Source organism: Bos indicus x Bos taurus, chromosome 4 (genome assembly GCF_003369695.1).
Source record: "Bos indicus x Bos taurus breed Angus x Brahman F1 hybrid chromosome 4, Bos_hybrid_MaternalHap_v2.0, whole genome shotgun sequence".
Classification (NCBI taxonomy): Eukaryota; Metazoa; Chordata; class Mammalia; order Artiodactyla; family Bovidae; genus Bos; species Bos indicus x Bos taurus.
In genome coordinates, this window is record NC_040079.1 from 112,375,920 (window position 1) to 112,399,940 (window position 24,021).

General features: G+C 46.1%; 1 protein-coding gene across 1 annotated transcript in view; it reads left to right on the top strand.

Moving 5' to 3' along the window:
* Positions 1 to 24,021, top strand: part of ABCA13 (ATP binding cassette subfamily A member 13) — a 353,566-nt gene that overhangs the window by 200,087 nt on the left and 129,458 nt on the right. The window contains exons 36-39 of the mRNA XM_027538443.1: positions 2,798 to 2,867; positions 5,466 to 5,584; positions 7,159 to 7,246; positions 12,905 to 13,013. Of these exons, the coding sequence (XP_027394244.1) occupies positions 2,798 to 2,867; positions 5,466 to 5,584; positions 7,159 to 7,246; positions 12,905 to 13,013 (386 nt within the window). The remainder of the gene's footprint in view (positions 1 to 2,797; positions 2,868 to 5,465; positions 5,585 to 7,158; positions 7,247 to 12,904; positions 13,014 to 24,021) is intronic.

Here is a 24,021-nt window from a genome sequence, read left to right on the forward strand (position 1 = left end):
TTAGTCTGGGCCCAACCTAGCAACAAAGAAGAAAGAACAGTTGGCAGAAAAGAAAAAGATATTTATCTGGCCTTTCTAGAGGAGGGAAAAGGTAGAATCAGTGCTAAGACAGGAGACCATGTTCCAAATTCTGTTCAGACGTCAGTTTTACCCTCACAGACTGTTGCCAGGAGTCGGTGGCCCCCAGGCCCTCCTGCCTCACCCCCTGCCCCCGAGCTCTGCCCCTGCCCCACAGCCTGCAGATGCTCACTCTTCCCTCCTCAGCCTTTCCTCCGACTTCCTGGGTCTGCTTCTTCTTCTTGTCCCTTAACTCCCTCCTAACTGTTAACCATTTCTTTGCTTTTCCTTGGTCAGCTTGACCAAAAGCTGGAGGAGGGCGCTATACAAGGAGGCGCTTTGCATACTTACATCAGTAATAATTTCTGTCCACGTCTCACAGTTAAGTCTTATTTACCGAAATCTCAGGTTGAAACAAAAGGTTTTATTTAAAACAAATAATTTTCCTTCTATAAATGTAAAACAGTATTGAATTCAGTGTCTACATTTTCCATTGTGGGCAGACTTTAGCCATCATTTGATTATGAACTAGCAGACACATTTTAAGACAGTAGACGAGATTCTGTGTATTGACTGTTTTTCTGCTCAGACTCTGAGCTTCTGCTGAGGGAGCATATTGAACCCCCAACTTTACCTCTTCTCAGGCAGGAAAGTGAAGAAAGTGATAGTCGTTCAGTCATGTCCAACTGTTTGTGACCCCATGGACTGCAGCTCACCAGGCTCGTCTGTCCATGGAATATTGGAGAGTGTTGCCATTCCCTTCTCCAGGGGATCTTCCCAACTCAGGGATTGAACCCAGGGCTCCTGAATTGCAAGCAGATTCTTTACCATCCAGGCTGCAGAGGACCTGGGGCAATGGAAGGTGAGGTCAGGAATCTAAAGCACACCCAGAATGCACATATCGAGCACCCAGGAAAACTGGGGGAGACTCAGATTCTGGGTGGGGCCACAAGAGCCTACATCCCAGCTCTGCTGAAGACACTCTTGAGTGATGTGGGCGTGACTCACCTCCCTCTGCTCTTTTAGCATCACTGTGCTCCCACGTCTCGCAAGAGAGCAAGTGTCACCTCAGACCACAGGGTGTCCCTGTGCCGAGACTTTTGTTCCTTCAGGCAAGTTTGTGTCAGAACTTTCCCTCTTGAGAGTAGGTCCTGAGAACCTCTCTCTGGCACTGAGATGCAAAGTGCACATCTGAATGTTGAAAACTGCAGGCAGGCGGGCCTGCGTCAAGGAGACCCACTCAGTCCAGCCTCACCAGATGCGACAGACAGAGGGACCATGTCAGACACCCCCTTGGGATGACATCACTGCTCATGTGTCCTGTGAAGCCTGGCTGGTGTTCCACACACAACCCTGGGGTCCTGATGTTGGAGGGGTGCGAATAAGTCTGATCCTACATCTCCCATCTCCTGTGCCCTCTGCGAGCACAGCTTCCCAGGACTTCCTGGAGGCTGGGAGGCTCCCACATCTAGAACCTGCTAAATGCTGTTGCTGGTCCCTGTGCAGCAAGGTGCATCTCTTTACTCTCTAAACCGGAAGCTAAGAGAAAAACCAGTGGAGGATTTGGAAGAGACAACGAGACATTTTGAAGAAATGCATTATGTTGTAAATACTTGCTAACAGTCATCAAAGACCAGCAGTGGAAGCAAGGAAGGCTGCAAACTTCAGGAATGTAAACGGAGTCATTTTTTTCCAAGTGATTATCAGATACAGCAAGCAGTCTGATTAAGCACATCACTGCCTTGGCTACTGTCTTCCTGTCACTTTCAAGGCTCAAAACAGGAGTCTCCATAGGTTGGTTGACCGAGAAAGTCACACCAGGGAAGCCTTGAAGTGATTTTTGATATTTCAGAAATTTACATGGAAATTATATTTTGCTGACCTAGTTAATAGAAATGGCAGATTTCCTTTCATTGGCCTGGACGTTTTTCACCTGAATGTTCTAACACTAGAGCCACACCGCCTGGAGCAAAGAGCGAGGGCTTGGAGCACGTGAGACTGTCTTCCAAAGGGTGATGTCGTGTGAACCCCTGACCTCTGAGAACCCCAACCCTTCTTCCCAGAAGTGAGGTTGCAGATGTTTGTGGTGAAAACATCTAGCCAGGTGCCTGTAGTTCAGTGAAGGTTAATTTCCTCCTTTCTCTCCCAGTTTGTGAGTAAATAACAATTATTAGTACTAAAGCAGATTTCAGTTTGTAAACATTGCTGAAAAAAAAATCAAAACAAGAGGACTAACAAGGAGAACAGTGACAGGGAGCTTTGGAATACAGAGATTCTGAAACTCTGCAGTAAGTTGGTTTCATAGCAATTTCTGAGGCACCACCGTTCTTCATGACAGAAATTCAATACTAGTCGCTTTTCTTTAAATGATGATCAGTTATGATGTCACACGATGAAAAGGAGTTAGCAACTTCCTGTGTTTAGGAGTTGCTGTGCTGAGGGTACCTGGTTTGGCCACCAGGAGTCCTGGGGTCCATGACAGCCCACCGGGAGCCTCAGTGGCAGATTCAGTGCACGAACAGAGAGCATCATTTAATATAATGGAAATAATGTGATTGTAATAAAGCATTGTCATCAGATTAACAGCTCAAGCTGTGAAAACAAATGTGAGCACTCTGCCTTCTGCATCACGGGGAGATGATGCTCTTGTGAGCCGTGCTCTGGTCTGGGGGATGCTGTCATGGAGATGCAGCAGCTCTGTGATCTGAGTATCATCCTACCTTCTCCTTCGTTTTGTCAGGGAGAATTCTTCCTGCTGGCACACCGACCCCTCCTCTCACTGGGGAGTCCAAGAGTCCTGTGGCTGCCTGGTAGGTTACCTCAGTGTTTTTGATTTTTTAAAAGCCTAAACCTCAAGGAACAGAAGTGAGTTCACCTATTCTCCCAATTCACCGAACCCTCCCCTTCCCCTGCCTCCCCTTCCACGTGTCCATTCTGTACATCTGCGTCTCTATTCCTGCCCAGAAGATAAGTTTATCTGGACCATTTCTCTAGATTCCATATATATGCATTAATATATGATATTTGCTTTTCTGTCTCTGACCTACTTCGCTCTGTATGGTGGACTCTAGGTCCATCCACATCTCTGCAGAAGTCCGACTCTGTTCCTTTTTATGGCTGACACTACTGTGTGTATATATACATACGTGTGTGTATACACACACACACGCACACACATCTTCCTTCTCCGTCCATCTGTTGACATTTAGATTGCTTCCCTTGGTGCTCTGTGATGAGCCAGGTGGGTGGGATGAGGGGAATGGTGGCGGGGGTGGGGGAGGTCCACGAGACTGGGAATACACATATAGCTGATTCCCTTCCTCGTTCAGCAGAGACTAACACAGTATTGTAAGGGATTTATATTCCAATTAAAAAAAAATGAGTTCACTCCCATCAGAAAAATCTTTGTTTTTGGTAACTACATGAACTTCCAGACTAAATGAGTCTTAGGTTTCCTTGATTGGGTGCTTCTTGGAAAGGTGTCATGACGTGGTTTCCAGGGTGACCCTCCCATTCATTTTCCACTGGTCGCAAATCAGCGACAGTCCAACAGCGGACCTAGAATGCACTTCAGGGGGGAAATTTCCCAGAATTTCAAGGCAGGGTGACCTCAGGTTTCTTGTATTTTTATTTGAGTTTTGAAAGCTGGATGTTAAAAACTAAGATATCACATGGCTCTTCTAACTATGGCTGAGCAATACAAAGGCACACAGAAGTGGGTTACCCCTGTTACAGTGAGAGGCACGCTGTCCAGTCTGTTGAGAAGAATGGAGTGAAATTTATGTGGAAAACTGGTTGGAACTCATCTCAAAGGAAATCTCAAGAGGCAGTTAGTAAAGGGCACAGGTGTATTGGCTAAAATCAAGAAACAGATATGGCGATCCTAATTTATAGGAAAAAAATAAGACAAACAAAAATCTTAATTTAAATTGAGTTTTAAGAAAATGACCACGTGAGCATGTTTATAAGTCTTTTCTGTTTAGTGGTCCACAGGGTGTGTGTTAGCTGCTGAGTTGGTTCTGACTCTGCGACCTTATGGACGGTAGCCTCTGTCCATGGAATTCTTCAGGCAAGAATACTGGAGTGGGTTGCCAGTCCCTTCTTCAGGGGATCTTCCCAACCCAGGGATTGAACCCATGTCTCTGCATTGCAGGCAGATTCTTTACCGTCTGAGCCACCAGGGAAGCCCTCCTAATAGTGTAGTGACTTTCGAAAGGCTTCCTTTCGATGGACCCGGTCTCCTTTCTTCTCTTAGAGCGAATGTCTGCACTCAGGTGAGGCAGTCACACAGCACCGTGGATGTAGGTAGGGCCCACCTGATGGATGCCGCATGCCACCCTTACAGCCTAGGCCATTGGTGATGCTATTTGCTGCTCCTTTGTGGTGACCAGCTGCTCTGCTCAAGTTCTTTATGGACTCAGTGATTGGTTTCTTCCCCATCTTGTTTATTCCATTAACTCAGGAACCCTATAAGTTTTCACTCCATGCTCTGATTCTTTGGCCTTGATTCACTCATTCTGTTAGACTGGTACTTTTTATTACAAGCTGCCTGAAATTTATTGGAATTAGATTGGGTGTCAGTATCAGACAAATGAATGAACAAGTACCAGAATGGTTGATGTTGAATTCGCTCGAATTCACATGAACTGTGAGATCTCAGAAATATGTGTGCAAGGAGAAAAGGATTTCCTGTGAAAAAGCTCCATAGCCAAGGGAGCTTCAGAAATGTCAGAGAAAGCCCCATGTAACAGGTCTCTTTGCCATAGCTCCTGCAAGATGCTCAAATCACAAGGAGTGGGAAAGAGGCAGCTGTTAATTTACCTGACTAAAGAATCCTTGTTTTTGTATGTGTGTGTGTGGTGCCTAGGTGCCTTGGCAGAATCTTCTGGAAATGCTAGTCTACTTGTTAGGAGCCAGAGGCCCTCAGGAGAGAGGGAGTCAGGTGGTCCCTGCTGGGCAAATATTTCCAGGTTCCAAGCCTCTGAGTGGCTGCAGAAGAGGAGTTTGGTCTCTGTTTCAGGCATTTAGGGAAGAAACAGTCTTTTGAATTTTCTCGGTTATTGTCCTCTGACTCTCTTGGTGGTTCATCAAATGCAAGATGACCCCAGTGAAAACATATTTTCCCTTTTGAGTTCTTACCCATCTGCCCAACTTATATAGAGGAAAGGATTGAAAGTCCCCCAGTGTAACTAGGGGCAAAGGTTGCAGTGGAATTCTGGTATAATTCTCAAATGTAGGTGACTCTCTTAAGAGAGACATGAGGAATCAGAACATATAAAAGGCCATCGATGAGTCACTGAAAAAGTGAGAGCTGGGAAGAGTCACATTTGCTTTACTTAAGTGGTATCGGGGAACCTGCATGTGCGTGTGAACGAGCTTCTACTTCCCATCTTTGGAAATGATTGCAGAAGTGCCCCAATGCGAGCACCAGGGCTCCCTACCTGACCAACCGCCTGGGCCACCGGCTTCTCAACCTCTCTGGCCTCCCCCTGGAGGAGTATTTGCTGGCGCCGATGGAAAAACCGAGGTGGGTTTGAAACCTCTGCTGTATCTTTCCTGTTCTCAGAGTTACTTAGGAAATCTGATCGTTTCAAATGCTGATGTTCTTCAATGCTCAGAAGTCTCCTGGTAACCTTGATACTCATAAAAATTCTGAAGCCGTGCTGCAGAACTTAATCAGATTCCTCCTGCTGACTTTCACTCCGGCCCCGGGGGGAGTGGGGGAGTCATGTTCATGGAGTGTCACCTAGGGGAGCCAGAAGCAGCTTGACTGCTTTAGAGGATAAGCCCTGAGACGTTCACAGCATAATGAGGGAAGCTCTCCATGGTATCCTAACGTCCCTCTTAAGAGATTTTGAGGAAAGCTTTTGTTCTGTGCTGCATTTCCTTGAGCTTGAGAGGGGGAATCTAGATGAGAGGATAGGGATGAGCTGCTCATTGCTTTAAATTACAATCATACTCACTATTCCATCAAATGTCCTGAGACCCACCCCCCAACACAAAAGCATCATTGTATGGGGTGTCTGCGATGCCTAGAACATCCTCCCACCCCACCCCCAGGCCCTTTTTCCTTCTGATGCTTCCCGGACCATCTCTGGCCCCTGCTGCCCTCCCGTTGTGCCTTTAAACACATCCAGGAATCTCTGATTTTTGAAGGTGGGCGCTTGTGTGCCTAGGACTTAGAATAGTATCTGGTATACAAATGGCACTCAATCAATGAATGCTTGAGTCTCTGAAATGAATGATTGAGTTAAATTGAGCTGAGTAGGAATCTATCCTTATTCTTTTGCCCCAAATTTCTGCTCAAAATCCAGGCACAATGGTGGAAATTTGTTGTTTTAATCTCCTTTTATCCAGAGACTGGGAAACAAAGTTTAGTATGTGTTTTTATTTCTAATGTCCAATATTTTTAGAAGCTTCATAAGTGCTAAATATACTATATAACCCAAGGGATATGGAGAGAAAATTCACCCCACATCCCGGGAGAAACTCACAGAGCTGTGTAAGAGATGAACTGGCAAAAAAGACAGTTAAGGTCCAGCATAGCAATCAACACAAGAAATGGAAATTAAGGTGTTGTGAGAACCCCAAAGAGAAGGCGATTCACCCCAGTCGAGGTAGCCAGGGATGCCTTCCTGCAGGACGCAGTGTGTGCACAGAGAGTGAGAGAAGCGAGAGGAAGAAAACTGTTCAAAGCAGGCTGACTCAGGAGCAGGGCAAACCAAAGGGGACTGAAAGCTGATTTTAGGGGAGATGGCCATTAATGAGAACACCAGCAGGGCAGGCGAGCACAGCAAAGCCCTGCACGGGGCGTGTGTCCTCACACCTCGGGGAGTGCTGAGAGGCTCTACTCTAACGTGGGTGAGGAGTGGGTGATCTCATCCATCCCTGCTAAATAAGCAGCGCCTTCCTTGGATACCTGCCTGGGGCCAGGCCGCATCCCGCAGCAGGCTGACCCCGGGGGGCTGCGACCCAGAGCCTGGAAGTTCCGCAGCCACTGTTTTATGGCCTCCGGTGTGGTGGGTGGGAGACACCCTCTGTTAGGAGGTGTCTGCCTGGTGCTGCCTGGCGAAAGCTCTGACCTCTTGTTTACTTCCCCAGGCTCGGAGGATGGTCTTTTGGAGTACAAATCCCCAATCAAGTTCAAGACACGAATTCAAATATGTCAAAACCCCAAAATCTGGCAAAGGTACAGTCTTTCCTTTTTTCCTTTTTTTCTTGTTTTAGAAAGCATTCAGGGAAACTTGCTTTGTAAAAATCTTTGTGGGTATAGGCAAAATCAAACCAAATACCAGTGTTTGTTACCCTGAAACACAGCCAGTTGTATGTGAGTTTTCTCTTGAAAGAGAAAATGAGTCGTTTCCTTTAGACTATCTAGAAATATATGAAATAGGTCACTGTTTTTTGTAAAGATGAGAATTCACTTGATAGACCTAAAGCAAATAAAGAAAGTAATCTGCTTTTAAAGACGCTTATCATCAGGGTAGGGCTTTCCAGGTGTCACAAGTGGTGAAGAATCTGCCTGTCAGTGCAGGAGACAGAAGACATGCAGGTTTTATCCCTGGGTTGGGAAGATCCCTTGGAGGAGGGCATGGCAACCCACAGCAGTATTCTTGCTTGGAGAATCCCACTGACAGAGGAGCCTGGAGGGCTACAGTCCGTAGGGTTGCAAAAAGTCAGACACGACTGAAGGGACTTAGCCACAGCAGCAGCAGCAGCATCAGGATGACAGTGATCTTGATACATGTATTTATTGACCAAAAAGTTCATTCGAGTTTTTCCTGTAACATTCTGAACCAACTTTTGGGTCAACCCAATAAATTCCTTTTCTTCCTGATGACTGGATGGACCCAGAGTGGTGAGCACCCCTCCCAGGGGTTGGATTTTTAAGCCCTCCAGGTCTGGCCCTATGAATGAGGAAAATCCCTTTGGCATTACCAAGAGTGGCCAGGAAAGACCCCCTTACACCAGTAGCACCCTTACCCCCTTAGCCACCAAGGAACTCAGAGGCAGGTAATCTCTAAGGAAAGAGCTTGGTACAACCTTAAGATGGGAAAGATTTGAAGCTCGCAGCCTCAGTAATTGGGGAAATAGTCTGGTTTTGGTCCTGATTTTGAGAGAAATTGGGAAAGAGTAAGTCATGGGAGTGATGTGTGTGTGTGTTAGTTGCTCAGTCGTGTCCGTCTCTTTGCGACCCCATGGACTGTAGTTCTCCAGGCTCCGCTGTCCATGGGATTCTCCAGGCAAGAATACTGGAGCAGGTTACCTACTCCAGGGGATTTTCCTGTCCCAGGGATCAAACCCATGTCTCTCGAGTCTCCTGCATCGGCAGCTGGATTCTTTACCACTGAGCCACCTGGGAGTGATATCTGCTTGTACACCTGTCATATCACCGATGAAATGTTTGCCTTGTCGTGGGGCCTTTCGTGGTTCATTATGACTCGGAAAAGCTTTTCAGGATCCAGGTTTATGCCCGTTGAAGGATTATTCAGTGAAATAAGGTGCTTTACAGGTTTTTAACAATGTAATCCCTGGTGAAAATGTTAACATTCATACTTCACAATCTAATCACAAAGAAAAGTTTTAACAGTCGTATTTCACAATGTAATCCCTGATGAAAAGTTCTGGTCCCTGTGTAGACTGTTCAGACATCCCTCATTTCAGCTGAGGTTTGTCAAATCTCTCTCACGCTGCAGGCCACACACAGGGAAAGATTTATAGCTTAAGATGAAAAGATCAAGATTCATAGCTTGATAGAAAAATAATCTAAAATACCTTTGCTGGCTTTTTGAACACATGATGTGACTGTTATTAATAAACCCAGTTTGTAGGAGGAATCTGCCCATTTCCTCCGAGAACATTTTTTAAGTTTCTAATCTGTGTGAATACCAAGCCTCCTGCTGACAGTGGAACGTCCTCCCGTGACAAGGGCTCAGCACCCTGTGTCTCCCTGACACCTGCTCTTTTTCCTCTTTGTTTGTCTTCTGTATCGACATGTTTGAGCAGTGACTTCTGCAGCTTCTGATGTTGTTTGACATGGACTTTGCCATACTCAGGTGTGCAAGTATCCAGCCCTTTGGGGAAAGAGCCTCTTTTCAGGGAGCTCAATGATCGTGAGTCCGTATTGGACTCTAAAGGGCATCTGGTGTCTCAAATTCCTATAGCATTGCTGGTGGTTGATGTCATGTCAAATTATTACATTAACCTCTTGGTAATTAACCACCAGCCTTTTATTTTGGCCTTTGGGGTACATTCATAAGACCACAGAGTTTACGATTTTTGCAGTCTTTTTGAGGAGAAAATGGGAAATTTGCATATGAATAGGCTTAATACTTAAAATTCATCGTATTTTAGAATATCTCTCACAGAACCTTTATGAATGATTTCATTCACATCTTGAGTGTTCAGCTGGTTTAGTTAAACACCCTCTAGAACATATTTTGTTGTTGTTCAATTGCAAAGTTCTGTCCAATTCTTTGTGACCCCATGGACAGAGAGAGCCTGAAGGGCTACAGTCCATGGGATTTCCCGGGCAAGAATAGTAGAGTTGGTTGTCATTTCCTTCTCCATGGGATCTTCCGATCCAGCAATAAAACCCACATCTCCTGCATTGGCAGGTGGATTCTTTACCTCTTAGCCACCAGGGAGACCCTCTAGAATGTATACACTTCAGTTAAAAAAGTTAAACACACTCCCCTCTTGTTTGGCGTTCATTCTGTTTTGTTCTCGTATATACTTTTATGCATTTGAATATCCATCCAGAGATTTTTTTTTTTCCTTATAGTAACTTAGTTGCCTCTCTGAGGAACTGTTCCTGGGGATCCTGACATGAAAGGTCTGTTTTGAGGTGTCATGATGTGTTCCTAAAAGGAGGTTAACTTCCTCCTTCAGCTGGTGGATTTATTGATCCTGTCTTAGAGACCAGCAGGGAAGGAAGTCCCACAACTTATTTAAGATCATCATGAAGCATCTATCACTTACTTAAAAGAATTTATAAAATTTCTCCCAAGCAAAAGCCAGTTTGTAGTAGAACCGAAATGATGTTCAAATTGTTCCTTGGAACTCTGTATGTTGTCATCTGTCCTGAAAGTGATGCCAGGGTCGTCAGGACCATCAGCAGCTGGCCGTCGTGGAGCTGGGCGGGGCTTTTAGGGGCTGTGCTCTGCACAGAATGCCGAGTCTCCCTCTGGTTGGGGAGACTCCCTGACTGGATCCCACCCGGTCCCCTGGCACTGTCCCCATGGCCGTGTTCTCAGTGCCTATACTCAGGCTAATGGAGCAGCTCCTCACTGGCCCCCTGCCTGCAGAGAGCAGGGCTGGAGCCCTCAGGGGCCAGCATGGCAACACCCCCTGCCCTCTGACCTGGCCCCGTTGATGAACCCTGGTGTCTCCTCGTCTCACTGAGGTCTTCAGGCCGCATTATGGCTCCTATTAGGACAGGTTGCACCCTCTATGGTTAACGAGCATTTTGGGATGTCAGGGTCCTCAGGGTTATACCCTTTAGGTCCCTGGAAGCCCCTCTGTCGCCTGAGAGGGTCACTGGGCACCACCCCTCCCTCAGCAAGCATCACCAAGTTTCACGGCCACGCCTGTGACTTGGTGTTGATCATGAGGCATCCATCTTGACCTTTGGCCTAGAGACTGTGTCCCTGAGTGGAGAGGTTTGTCAGCTGCTGGTCTCAACTGGGATGATGGTGGGGACCCAGTCCTGGTGGTTGCCTAGGGCACCACGGTGACAGCAGAGGCACAGGGGCTGAGCCCAGGTCGGAGACCCACAGCCATGGGTAGAGGAGAAACGGAGCATGAACTCGACCCAACACAGAAGCTGAAGCTGATGGGGAGGGGTGGGCAAGATGCCCAGGCTCTGGGGTACCCCACCTCCACCATAGCTATCCCACTTTGGTTTCTGTGTTTTTGTACACTGTATTTTTTTTTAATACAGTCCCTATACAGTAAATCCTTGTTGCTGTTTTATTTTAATCAATCACTTAATTTTTAAAGATGAAAAAAAATTTTTTACCAAACCATGAGGCAGGTGGGATCCTAGTTCTCCAACCAAGGATCGAACCCAAGGCCCCACACTGGATGTGCGGTGTCTTGGCCACTGGACCACTATGGAATTTCCGTGTACAGTGTCATTTCTAAGCTAAGAAAAATGTCACCCTGCTTTTAAAACAAAATTTCAAACAAACTAATTTGAAGGCCCCATGTCTAAAGCAGAGAACACGCCTGGCTTTCATGTTTTTTTCCTCCAGTTAAGCAGTTAATGGAGCCAAGATGGTGGTGGGGGGAGCAGGCCGTGGACTGTGGTTCCCGTCCACAGCAGAGGTTTTATACTGTATGTCCTTTAACTTTAGCAGTCTTGCATTTTGCGTCATTGTATCCAGACGCATAGCTAGTCCCTGTATGTTAGCACATCTGCAGGTGTGTGTGTGTTTGAGGGTGGGGGTGGTGAGAGGTGGACTGGGGGCATCCTGCAGGGCCTGGGGTCACTGTGTTGGCTGTAGAACGGGGGCAGATACCCTCTGGTAAGTGATCTCAGTCCAGGGCAGGGCGGGCTGCCCTGTGAAGGGAACCCATGCTTTCCCCCACTTTTCAGAATCCTGTGTCTGAATTACACCCATTTGTGAGTCTGTGGATTTTTGTGTTACCAGTCTCAGATCCACTTGAGCACAACTGAGGGCATCAACAGGTTGTCCTGGGTCTGTGGATAGTCGGTCTTGAGCAGAACTTCTTCCTTCTTGGAGTTGGAAGGAGTGACTGCTAAGGGTTTCCCTGAACCTAAGAAACTATTTGAAGATGGGAGTGTGTAATGGCAGCTGCTGTGACAGAGGGCAGGGTTCTGCCTCCTTAATCACCCAGGGAGGTGGGCTTCCTAAGAAAGAGTTGGGCCACTGTCCTGCAGAGAAAGGCATTTTCATGAGCTGTCACTGGATACTTAGTTCCCCCTGTGAACTCAGGACCCTGGTAGAGACAACTGGTCACCCTGTGATGGGGTTGGGTAGGGGAACGGGTTGGAAGCCCAGGGACCTGAGATTTGGCCTGAACTTTGCAGAAACTATGAGAACCTGTACAGCTTCCTCTGAGTAGAAACCAGTGAGAGAGCAGCTATAATTCCACAAAGAAGATTGTCACAAAAGACAGTGTCATCTAGAGAAATGAACTTGAATTAAGGTCAAAATTTGTTGGTTGATTCATTATCTCTTAAAGACACTCACCAGCATTCCACTGAGTACATTAAAATTTTTTTCATTAAAATATCAATATTGTGAGATATAGATATACTGATGGTTCAATTAGTATTTTTTATGCTACTCCTTATTTCAATTTTAATAACATTGTCTGTCTCCCATTTTCTCCTTCACCTTCCTCCTGTCTGACGGGCCTGCTGCTTTATTCTCCATGCTCAGCAAATGTTCACTTCAATTTATTTTGAGGAATAATGTTCCACATTCAGTTATTAATTTGAGAGTCATCATTTTTTTCTTATCATTTCTGTGCTTTTAATTTGCAGGTCAGATTTCATTAGCTTACCAATGGAGAAAGAAAAAAAAATGGGCTTAGATTCCTTTTTTTTGCTGTGAGAATATAATTATAGAGCAACACTCACATTTGTTCTGGGGAAAATTAATCTATTTTTAGCTATAAATTATATGCTGGAGATAAATATAAAATTAGCAGGCTGGAATTCACTGCTCACTGTCAGCCATGTGGGACCATTACATGGAGGCCTGTGTTCAGGTGCTGGAGAAGCAAATTTACGTGTGTTCCTTATATGTGAGAACAGCTTACGAATAGACTTAAGAACTAATTTCAGGAGGGCCATTAAGTTATCTTTCTCTTTTAGGTGTGGTACAACCAGAAAGGCTTCCACTCCCTGCCTTCCTACCTAAATCATCTCAACAATCTTATTTTGTGGAGGCGCTTACCCCCGACCGCAGACTGGAGACAGTATGGTAATGTTATTCTGTGTGCATTTTCTAATTCACTACTTTCCAAAGACAGTGTTGTTAATGGGAAAGAATCACAAAAAGTTGTGAGCAGAAATGTGAAGAGTGATGCGAAGTTTCTGTTTGGCAGCCAATCCATGTAGAAGCGCGTACACATTGAGAGGCTGTGGTGGCTTTTGTGTGTGTGTGTCCTTCAGTGTCTTTACCTGTGAAGTTGTGACCTCAGCTGTGAGATGACAGGAGTCGAAGCTGACTAGAAAGCTCAGTCCCAGTGACTTAGCATCCTCCAGAAGCAAGAGTAAATGCTCTTTCTAAAGACACTATCGTGTGGTCCAGGTCACCATTACTGATGGGAAGGTGCTCATCGCTTACCATAATTTACTTTATGCTGAGCCCTCCACTCATCAGTCACCTTTGTTGACTGTGAATTCACTCCCTGTGCTTTCTTCTTTTGGTAAACGACACGGGTCCATTTCTGGAACCCAGAGTGGATTTATTGGTTTAAGGGGATGTTATATGCTTCACTTGAGTAGTTTATCAAATTCATTCAGTTCTTTGGGAAAAAAAAAAAAAAAAGAAAGAGTGCAAGCAGATGTATAAATACCAGCAGGTCATAGCTGTCATAATTTATTTACAGGATTTTTTTTGAAGCATTAATTCACATAGAAATAAATGTTAAACCATTTTCCCAGTATGCCATGACTTTATTCCAAATTCATTCTGCCGTATTTGTTTTCCCCTCTCCACCAATTTTCAAAATAAAACAGGTTTAATTATTCTGTGGCACTGCAATTGTTTTGGGATGGCAGTGCATATAATATAAAAATGTGTATGCCCAAGTGAAGTAATAAAGAATAAAGAGTGCTATGGAAGAGGAATAGCAGAGTGGTGTTTATTGTGTCTGAAATGTACTAGGGGCATTAGATATTTTTATATCCATGGTCCCATTTAGTGTTTGTGTTAATTTGTAAGGTGGGTGGCATTTGCCTCTTTCACTGTTTAAAAACCTGAGATTCAGAGGAATCACCCATTACCTGCTTGTTGAGTGAAAGGGCCACAGTTCGGTTCTAGGTATGGCTGATAACACAGCCTTTGCCTTTCTGTTGCAACAAACTGAGAGGGTGCTTCTAATAGGCACAAATGGAACATGCTTCATGGAGGGGAACATGTTTCATGGAACATGCTTCACGAAGGGGAACATGCTTCATGGAACATGCTTCATGGAGGGGAACATGCTTAATGGAGGGGAACATGCTTCATGGAGGGGAGCATGCTTCATGGAACATGCTTCATGAAGGGGAACATGATTCATGAAGGGGAACATGCTTCATGGAGGGGAACATGTTTCATGGAACATACTTCATGAAGGGGAACATGCTTCATGGAGGGGAACATGTTTCATGGAACATACTTCATGAAGGGGAACATGCTTCATGGAAAATGATTCATGAAGGGGAACATGATTCATGAAGGGGAACATGCTTCATGGAGGGGAACATGTTTCATGGAACATACTTCATGAAGGGGAACATGCTTCATGGAGGGGAACATGTTTCATGGAACATACTTCATGAAGGGGAACATGCTTCATGGAAAATGATTCATGAAGGGGAACGTGCTTCATGGAACATGCTTCATGAAGGGGAACGTGCTTCATGGAGGGGAACATGCTTCATGGAGGGGAACATGCTTCATGGAACATGCTTCATGGAGGGGAACATGTTTCATGGAACATGCTTCACGAAGGGGAACATGCTTCATGGAGGGGAACATGTTTCATGGAACATGCTTCATGAAGGGGAACATGCTTCATGGAGGGTAACATGTTTCATGGAACATACTTCATGAAGGGGAACATGCTTCATGGAACATGCTTCATGGAGGGGAACATGCTTCATGGGGGGAGCATGATTCATGGAACATGCTTCATGAAGGGGAACATGCTTCGTGGAGGGCAACATGTTTCATGGAACATGATTCATGAAGGGGAACGTGCTTCATGGAACATGCTTCATGGAGGGGAACATGCTTCATGGGGGGAGCATGATTCATGGAACATGCTTCATGAAGGGGAACATGCTTCATGGAGGGCAACATGTTTCATGGAACATGATTCATGAAAGGGAACGTGCTTCATGGAACATGCTTCATGGAGGGGAACATGCTTCATGGGGGGAGCATGCTTCATGGAACATGCTTCATGAAGGGGAACATGCTTCATGGAGGGGAACGTGTTTCATGGAACATGATTCATGGAGGGGATCATGCTTCATGGAGGAGAGAATGCTTCATGGAACATGCTTCATAGAGGGGAGTGTGCTTCATGGAACATGCTGCATGGAACATGCTTCATGGAGGAGGTCACTAACACTGGATCAGGAACATGAGCAAAAGTGTGACTGATGTCAGGATGCTACCATGGGTACTAGTGGTGCTGATGTGGGAGAAGTCAGAGCATCTGCTCAAATTACTGGAGGAAGTTCCAGTTGACCTCATCCCGAGGGCGAGTGTACAGGAGGAGCACTGTTGATCTGTCTGAGAGGGCCTCTGAGGCCAGCTTCTGCTTGACCTTCACTGACAGGGGAGGATGATGGCCTTTATGTGGTGGGCAGCTGAAAGGCTTGGTCTGTATCTGGGAATGAGGATGACAGGATCCCAGGAGTGTGTCAGGAAGAATAATCTGAAGCCACATGGTAAAGGGAGGGGCCCTGGCTGCTGCCACATGCCCTGCTGGAAGGATGCTGCTCCCAACTTAGGAGTGACCCAGGTAAGGCCAGGACGCCTCAAGGCAAACAGGTGAAAATTATCAGCTTCAAAGAGGTGGGAGGAAAGGTTGAGCCTTTGGAGAAGGGAACAGGAAGAAAAATTAAGAATTTGACACCAGGACATTTAGAGGAAGAGCTTAAAGGATTAAAATATAAAGCTGAGCTTTTAGTAATGAATGATGTAGTGGTCAGTACTGATGACCTGGGAATGATTCAGGAGCAAGAGACAGAGTAAGGGATTTATACAAGTTCAGAGGTGGTGGGTTCATGTCACATGTCTGGTGAAAATACATGTGCAGCAGGATTCAGACAGCTGGAGAGATAAGGGCAGGAGAGGGGTCGTGAATAAAAACCATTTAGCTCAAACTGACGTGGAGACAGGAAAGTCGGGGTGAGAGAGGGTGGGAGTGGGAAGGAGGCAGAGGGGCTGTGGCCCCTGAGGTGAGAGATCTCGGCACAGAGTCCAGAGAAAGGTAGAGTGTCAGGAAGAGCAGGAAAAAAAAAATCACCCAGTATTCCAGCATCTCCAGGAAAATGGGTGTGCGGTGCATTGGCTGGTGGCTTCTGTGGACTAGACGTGGGGACTTGTGGAGATAGAATCAGAGGGAAGGAGGGTGGTGAGGGAGGCCTTTTCAGGAATTTAGGAGGCCAGATGGATAAACTCTGCTCCGTGGGAGGTTGGCTGTGAGGAAGGATGATCAGGGAATGTGCGTGTCATGTGTGTGCATGTGCGTGTGCATGTGTGTGCATGCATGTGTGTGTGTGTGTGTGTACAGCTGCATGTACCATAAGCAGCGATTGGGCCTAGGGACAGTGTGACTAGCCCACAGGTGCCTGCCGATCGTGTCTTCTCCATCCTGTTTTCTGGGGTCCCAGGCCTTCCTGGTGAGAGGGTCAGCTGAGAAGTGTCCACTGGTAGTAGACTTTTTGTTCCTTTGTTGTAAGGTTGTGTTGACTTGAAGAAGACATTTATTATCGGCTACTGGCAACTTCTTGAGCAGTATGTTATCTGTGTCACATCCCAGTTCCTCGTGGCATGAGTACGTGGTCCTCGTGGGAAGGAAGGTCTATGAAGTGAATCGGGAGCACAGTCCCTCGGGAGAATGTGTGGGGACCTGTCATAGCCAAGTGTTGATTAAGGACTCTGATGAGCAGGGCTCTGCACAGAAGCCTCTCCTCACACCCCTGTCTGTCTGTCTGTCTGCGATGGACAGACAGCGAGCTGTTAGCTTAGCCATTATGATGACTCAAGAGCTCATGGGCCATGGGACTCAGGTAGGGCCATGCAAGCGGAGCCTGAGTCCTGAGCCCAGCAGAACTGGGAACCTGATCAATGGGCATCTTGGCAACAACTGCTGATGAACCGCTCTGCATACAACATACCTGCTTCTTGTCTCCAAGGCCCTGGGTCCTGGCACACCTGGATGTCCCCGCCTTCAATGGAGGAGCTTTCTGAGCCCTGACCTAGCCTGCCCACCCTGCTGTGCCCCAGCAAATTTGCAGCTTGTCAGGGCCCCCCTGATTTTAAGCGTGAAACTCAATGTAAAGCAGGTGACTAGCCTCGCCCAGCACCTGGAGTCATCGTTAGATGACTGGCAGGCTGGCGGCGGTCTAGACGAGTAGACGTGTTCATGCACGGACTCTGCAGGGAGGCTCTTCCACGTGAGTCCACGTGTCCTGCTTGGTGACTGCCCACAGTGGCCTGGACATCTGTGGGTTCTGGGCAGAGCCGTGCAGCTGGGGAGGGGGCAGGCGTGGATGTGGCCTCAGTTCATCTGAGGAGTGGGGGTTACAGAATGCGGCAACTCAGAGGCTTTGTTCTCATGTCAGCAGGATAGTCACATGGTAAGGTCAGACCCCAGGAGACAGTGAGGGACAGGGAGGCCTGGCGTGCTGCAGTCCATGGGGTCACAGAGTCGGACACAACTTGGCAACTGAAGAGCAACAACAGTAAGGTCATGTGATGATGTTTTTCTGGGTTCCGAGGGAAGTTAGAAGTCAGTTGAGGCCAAGTCCCCCCAGCCCGGACAGCTTCTTCCTGCGCCTCCCACCATCGGTCCATCTCTCTGCCCTTGGGATCCTGAATATTCTCAGTATCTGCACCACCTGCCCCTGTGTCAGCCTCGTGGGCGAGTCCCTGGACTCCCACTTGCCCCCAGCCCCACAGCCTCATGTCCTCTAAGTGCCCACGTCACCCACAGGATCCGTCCTTCAGATCACACACCCACCTGCCTTCCTGCATCTCCTATAATCAAATAAAACAGATTCCTCCTACAACCTGAGGCCCCCCACTTCTGGCCAGACAGCTCCTCCTGACTCTCTTTCTTCCGAATTCCTCTCTGCCACGTCCCTCCCCCTTTCTTCTTGGTTCTTGAGAAGCCTGACTGTTTGTCATACCCTCCTGGATGAAATAATAATAAAACCTTCAAACCCAAAACCAAGTTCAGTCCTGCTTGCCCATCGCCGGCACCTCACTCCCCCTTCACGTTGCGCACATGTCTGCATCCCCCTGGCCCCAGTCTGGGTGCTCCCCTTGGAAAGTATTTTTGTTGAGATTCCACTGACAGTGATTCAAGAGTAAAGACATGGTGAAGATGCTGACGCTTTGCTGGGGGAAGCGTTTCTAAAGCGGTGAGGTTGTCCTGGCCCTGTGTTCAGGCATCAGTGCCTGTGTTGGCTCCCACGTCAAAGGCCGCCTTCTAATCTGCTGCTGACCTGTCACTGCGCCCCGTTCCTGCCATGCTCCCCTCCTACCCTCTCTGTGGCCAGCACGTCACCCCACTGACCTGCTGCCCCTTCGGGCCTGGTTTCTGCTCAGCTTCTGTCCAGAGCACCTCTTTTCAGTCTTCTTCACCTTAAAAATTTCTGCCCAACTTTCTACATTAAAAAAACCAAAAAACTGTATTGAGATACGTTTGACATACGAAAAATTGTAAACACAATATAGACACCTTGATGAGTTTGGGGTAAGTATACACCCTAAAACCATCATCATGGTCAGGCCCCTAATGTTACCTTTGTCTCCCTTCTGTCCCACACATCTGTCTGTCCATCTGTCTATTTCCCTCTGTCTCTCTACTGTCACTCTATGGTGGCTCAGATGCTAAGGAATCTGCCTGCAGTGCTGGAGACCTGGGTTCAATCCCTGGGTTAGGAAGGTCCCCTGGCCTGGAGAATTCTGTGAATATTCATTGGAAAGACTTATGCTGAAGCGCCAATACTTTGTCCACCTGATGTGAAGAGCTGACTTATTAGAAAAGACCCTGATTCTGGGAAAGATTGAGGGCAGGAGGAGAAGGGGATGACAAAGGATGAGATGGCTGGATGGAATCATTGACTCAGTGGACATGAATTTGAGCAAACTCCAGATGATAGTGAAGGACAGGGAAGCCTGGCTTGCTGTGGTCCTGGGGGGGGGGGGGGTCACAAAGAGTCGGACATGACTTAGCAACTGAACAACTACAGCAATCTATTATCTATCTATCTATCCCTCTATTATCTATCAATTTATTTTGTGATTAAAAAACATAAAATCAATCCTTTTAGCGGATTTGTAAATGCACAATGCAGTGCCTTAAACCCTAGGCTCTGCACAGACTAAGACTTACCGCTTGTATAATTAAAACTTTATACCTTTGACAACACCCCTCATCTCCCTTCCTCCAGCACTTGATAACTACTATTCTGTTCTCTGCTTCTAGGAGTTGAACTAGTTTAGAATTTTCATGTAAGTGGGATCAGGTAGTATTTGTTCTTCTGAGTCTGACCTGATTACTTCAAGGAAACAATAAAATGAAAAGGCACCTTATGGAATGGGAGAAAATATTTGCAGACCATATAGCCCATGGACTTAATATCCAATACATATAACACCTTTGACTCAATAGCGAAATAAATGGGCAGAGGACTGAACAGATGTTTTTTAAAGAAGGCACCCAAACGGCCACATGGGCTGAACTGAGGGCACCTGGCTGAGTCGTACTTCGGTTACTGCGGCAGGGAGATAGACAGAGGGTGAGTGGGAGCCACAGTCAAGGGCGCCCCCCTTGCCTCCTCTCTGAACTCGGACACCGCTGCCCGGCACGACGGACACCTGAGTTGGGGGCAGGAAGTATGGTCCTGCATCAGGAGCCAGAAGGAGCTTGTCCGTTCCTCCCACACCCCCCCTCCTCTGCTCCATACCCCACTTTCTGAATCCCCTTGGAGGGGACAGTTTGCAAAGGTGCTCTCAACCCCAGAGAGGGGAAGGTGACTGGGGCAGGGCACACATGGGAGCAATGATGTGCCCGCAGGTGGGGGTGAGATGAGCCTGTGAGCAGGAGGGAAGCAGGTTATGGGCTACTTTTTTTTTTTTTTTAACACAATACAATTTTAGTTATGGTAAGAGTAAGCCTCTCTACTCACAGGATTGTTTTAAGATCAAAGTAATTCCTACCTAAGACGGTTTGGGGAAACCACGCAGCCAAACAATTCCAGTTGCTGGTATTTTTCAGGAGGAAGTAATGAGCATATAATTTCAGAATTATCTTTAAAGCTATGCTTGCATAATGGTTTAAAATAGTTTTTAAAAATTATAGCAACATACATACCTCCAAGCAGGAATTTGATATAGTGGAATAGTGTAGAGAGACAATAGGTATCTATGTATAACACACACACACACACACACACACACACACACACACAGATTCAGAAATATTAATGGTGGCTTTTTCTCTGAGTAGATGAATCACAGAATGTTTAAAATTTTCTCTCATACAGTAAGTTATGAATTTTCTCCCATGTATGTATAACTCTTAAAAAAAAGACTGCTTAGAAAAAAAATTAGTGTTTCACAGTAAAAACAGCAATTAGATAGCTCTCCCCAGAATTTTTATCCTTAAAAATTTCACTGTTCAAAGCCTAGAATGGAACAGTAAATACAAGGCCACTTCCTCAGAGTGATCAGAAGGAAAATATGTTTAGCAGAGTTTCCTCACTACATTCCTTTTGATGGAATAAGATGCACATCCCCTAGGAATAAACCCCTGAGTCCTGGTGAGAGAGCCCAGGCCTGAGAACAGGAGGTCAGCTCAGATAGGTCCAGCAGAGTTTCTGCACAAAGAGATGTCGGGTGTCAGGAACTGGCCGTCAGCACTGGCCTTCAATTTGTTTGGAGATATTTGAGAGAGAAAATCCGGTCTCACCCAAGTGGAGGTGACGAGCTCCCTGTGCTGAGAGGGCCGTAGGCACTGAGGTGTCAGGACCAGCCCCTGGCCTCATTGAGGAGGAGTCAGAACAAAAGACAAAACCAGCTGTCAAACCCAGCACGGGGTCAGGGACCTGCCCCACGTCTCATGGAAGGAAGACACCGCACACACTGAGAAGGGGCTACCAAGGGAGCATCCTAGGATGAGCTCACGTCCGCACAGATCCAGGCAGGTGTGTGAACTCATGAAACAGAGGGGAAGAGGTGCAGGAAAGCCAGCCCACGTTGCAGGGCTGGGGCAGAAGACAACTGCTGCGATGCGGATGGTGACACACGTTCTCACTGGTTGCAGAGTCACCGTACTGATTGCAAGTCTTCCTGTCCCGCCTGCAGTCTCCTCAGAGCACAGAGGGAAAGCATGATGTCATTAAACTGAGGAGGAGGAGGAGGAGGAGGAGGAGGAGGAGGAGGAGGAGGAGGAGGAGGAGGAGGAGGAGAGCTACTCGGATTAGGTAGAGAAAGAACACAAATAATAATTAAAGTAACAAAGAATGATGAGAGAAGAAAACGTGCATCAGAACAAAACAGCATGACTTTGGACAAACAAAGCGTTTGCCATAAATCAAGCAATATTCTCAAACTGGAAATGATGAGATAGAAATTATTGATAAAAAAAATCTGATGATTTTTCTAAAGTTCAAAGCTAAAGAACAGTTTCTTTTACAAAGCTGTAACAGATTACTTTTGAAGTGATACAAATAAGATTGGCTTCTGACTTTCAAAAATTTCCTTTGACACCTGCTCTTGTACTCGGGGATTATTTAGAAGTGTGTTGTTGAAATTCTAGTCTTCTGGAATTTTCCTGTTAGCTTTCTGTCATTGACTTTTTGTTTGGGTCATCATAGTTAGAGCACACACTCTGCATATTAATGATTTTATGTTGGCTGAGGTTTGTTTTATGGTTCAGGTGTGGTTTATCTTGGTGAAGTTTCCATGGGGGATGGAAAAAAATGAGTATTCTGCTGTTGTTGGGGGGAGTGTTCTGTATATATCGATTAGGTTTTACTGCCTGTTTTTGTGGCTGAGTTCATCGGTACACTTGCTGATTTTCTGTCTGGTAGTTCTGTCATATGCTGAGTGGGGTGTACTGAAGTTCCCAAATATAACTGTGGATTTGTCTGTTTCTCCTTTCCACTGTGCCAATTTCCGCTTCATGTATTTTGAGGCTCTGATGGTTGGTACATAGTTATGTGTTCTGGGTGGACTAATTCATTAGTCACTGTGTAGCATTCCTCATTGTTGCTATAATTTTCGCTGCTGTTAAGTCTACTTTAATTGATATTAATACAAATTTTCCTGCTTTTTAAAATTAATATTTGCACAATGTATCTTTTTTGTTCTTTTATTTCTAGCCTATGTCATTATATCTGAAGTGAATTTTGTGTAGACAGGGTATAGTTGGATCTTATTTTTTAATCTACTCTTACCAATCTCTGCCACTGAATTGGCATATTGAGACCATTTATATTGAATGGATTTACATTTTGATTCTGACACTTTATTATTTGTTTTCTTTCTTCTGTTTTCTTTTTCATTCCTTCCTGTGAAGTATGGAACAGTTTTTGGGATTCTGTCTGGTTTAGCTGTCATATTTTGAGTATCTCCCCTGATCTAGTTTTCATAGTGATTCTCGGTGTTACAGTGTACACGGGTGACTAACTGGTTTTGGCATTTGCCACTTTGCTCTGTAGAAACATTACTTGAACTTAGGCCCCTTAGGCCTCTCCATTCGTAAATTATAACAGTCTTAAGTATTTACTTATAACTGAGCGCCATCTTATATCCTGTTCAAACTATTGCTTATGTCACAATCTGTGACTTGAGAAACTCATGAGATAAAGGCCAGTCTGCTATGTTTATCTCCATTTTTAACACATCCTGATGTTGTTCTGTCACTTCATGGGAAATAGATGGGGAAACAGTGTTAGACTTTATTTTCTGGGACTCCAAAATCACTGCAGATGGTGATTGCAGCCATGAAATTAAAAGACACTTACTCCTTGGAAGGAAAGTTATGACCAACCTAGATAGCATATTCAAAAGCAGAGACATTACTTTGCCAACAAAGGTCCGTCTAGTCAAGGCTATGGTTTTTCCTGTGGTCATGTATGGATGTGAGAGTTGGACTGTGAAGAAGGCTGAGCGCCAAAGAATTGATGCTTTTGAACTGTGGTGTTGGAGAAGACTCTTGAGAGTCCCTTGGATTGCAAGGAGATCCAACCAGTCCATTCTGAAGGAGATCAGCCCTGGGATTTCTTTGGAAGGAATGATGCTAAAGCTGAAACTCCAATACTTTGGCCACCTCATGTGAAGAGTTGACTCATTGGAAAAGACTCTGATGCTGGGAGGGATTGGGGGCAGGAGAAGGGGATGACAGAGGATGAGATGGCTGGATGACATCACCGACTTGATGGACATGAGTTTGAGTGAACTCTGGGAGTTGGTGATGGACAGGGAGGCCTGGCGTGCTGGGATTCATGGGGTCGCAAAGAGTTGGACACAACTGAGCAACTGAACTGAACTGAACTGATGTTGTTCTTTCCTTTTGGAAGTTCTAAGTCTTCTTCTGCTATGATTTCCCTTTTGCTTAGAAGACTGACTTTTGCTATTTTAGAGTGTAGGTTTCAGTTCGGTTCAGTTCAGTTGTTTAATCGTGTCCAACTCATTGTGACCCCATGGACTACAGCACGCCAGGTTTCCCTGTCCTTCACCAACTCCCAGAGCTTGCTCAAACTAATGTCCATCGAGTCGGTGATGTCATCCAACCATCTCATCCTCTGTCGTCCCCTTCTCTTCTCACCTTCAATCTTTCCCAGCATCAGGGTCTTTTCTAATGAGTCAGTTCTTGACATCAGGTGGCCAAAATATTGGAATTTCAGCTTCAGCATCAGTCCTTCCAATGAATATTCAGGACTGATTTCCTTTAGGATGGACTGGTTGGATCTCCTTGCAGTCTCTCAAGGGACTCTCAACACCACAGTTCAGAAACATCTTCGGTGCT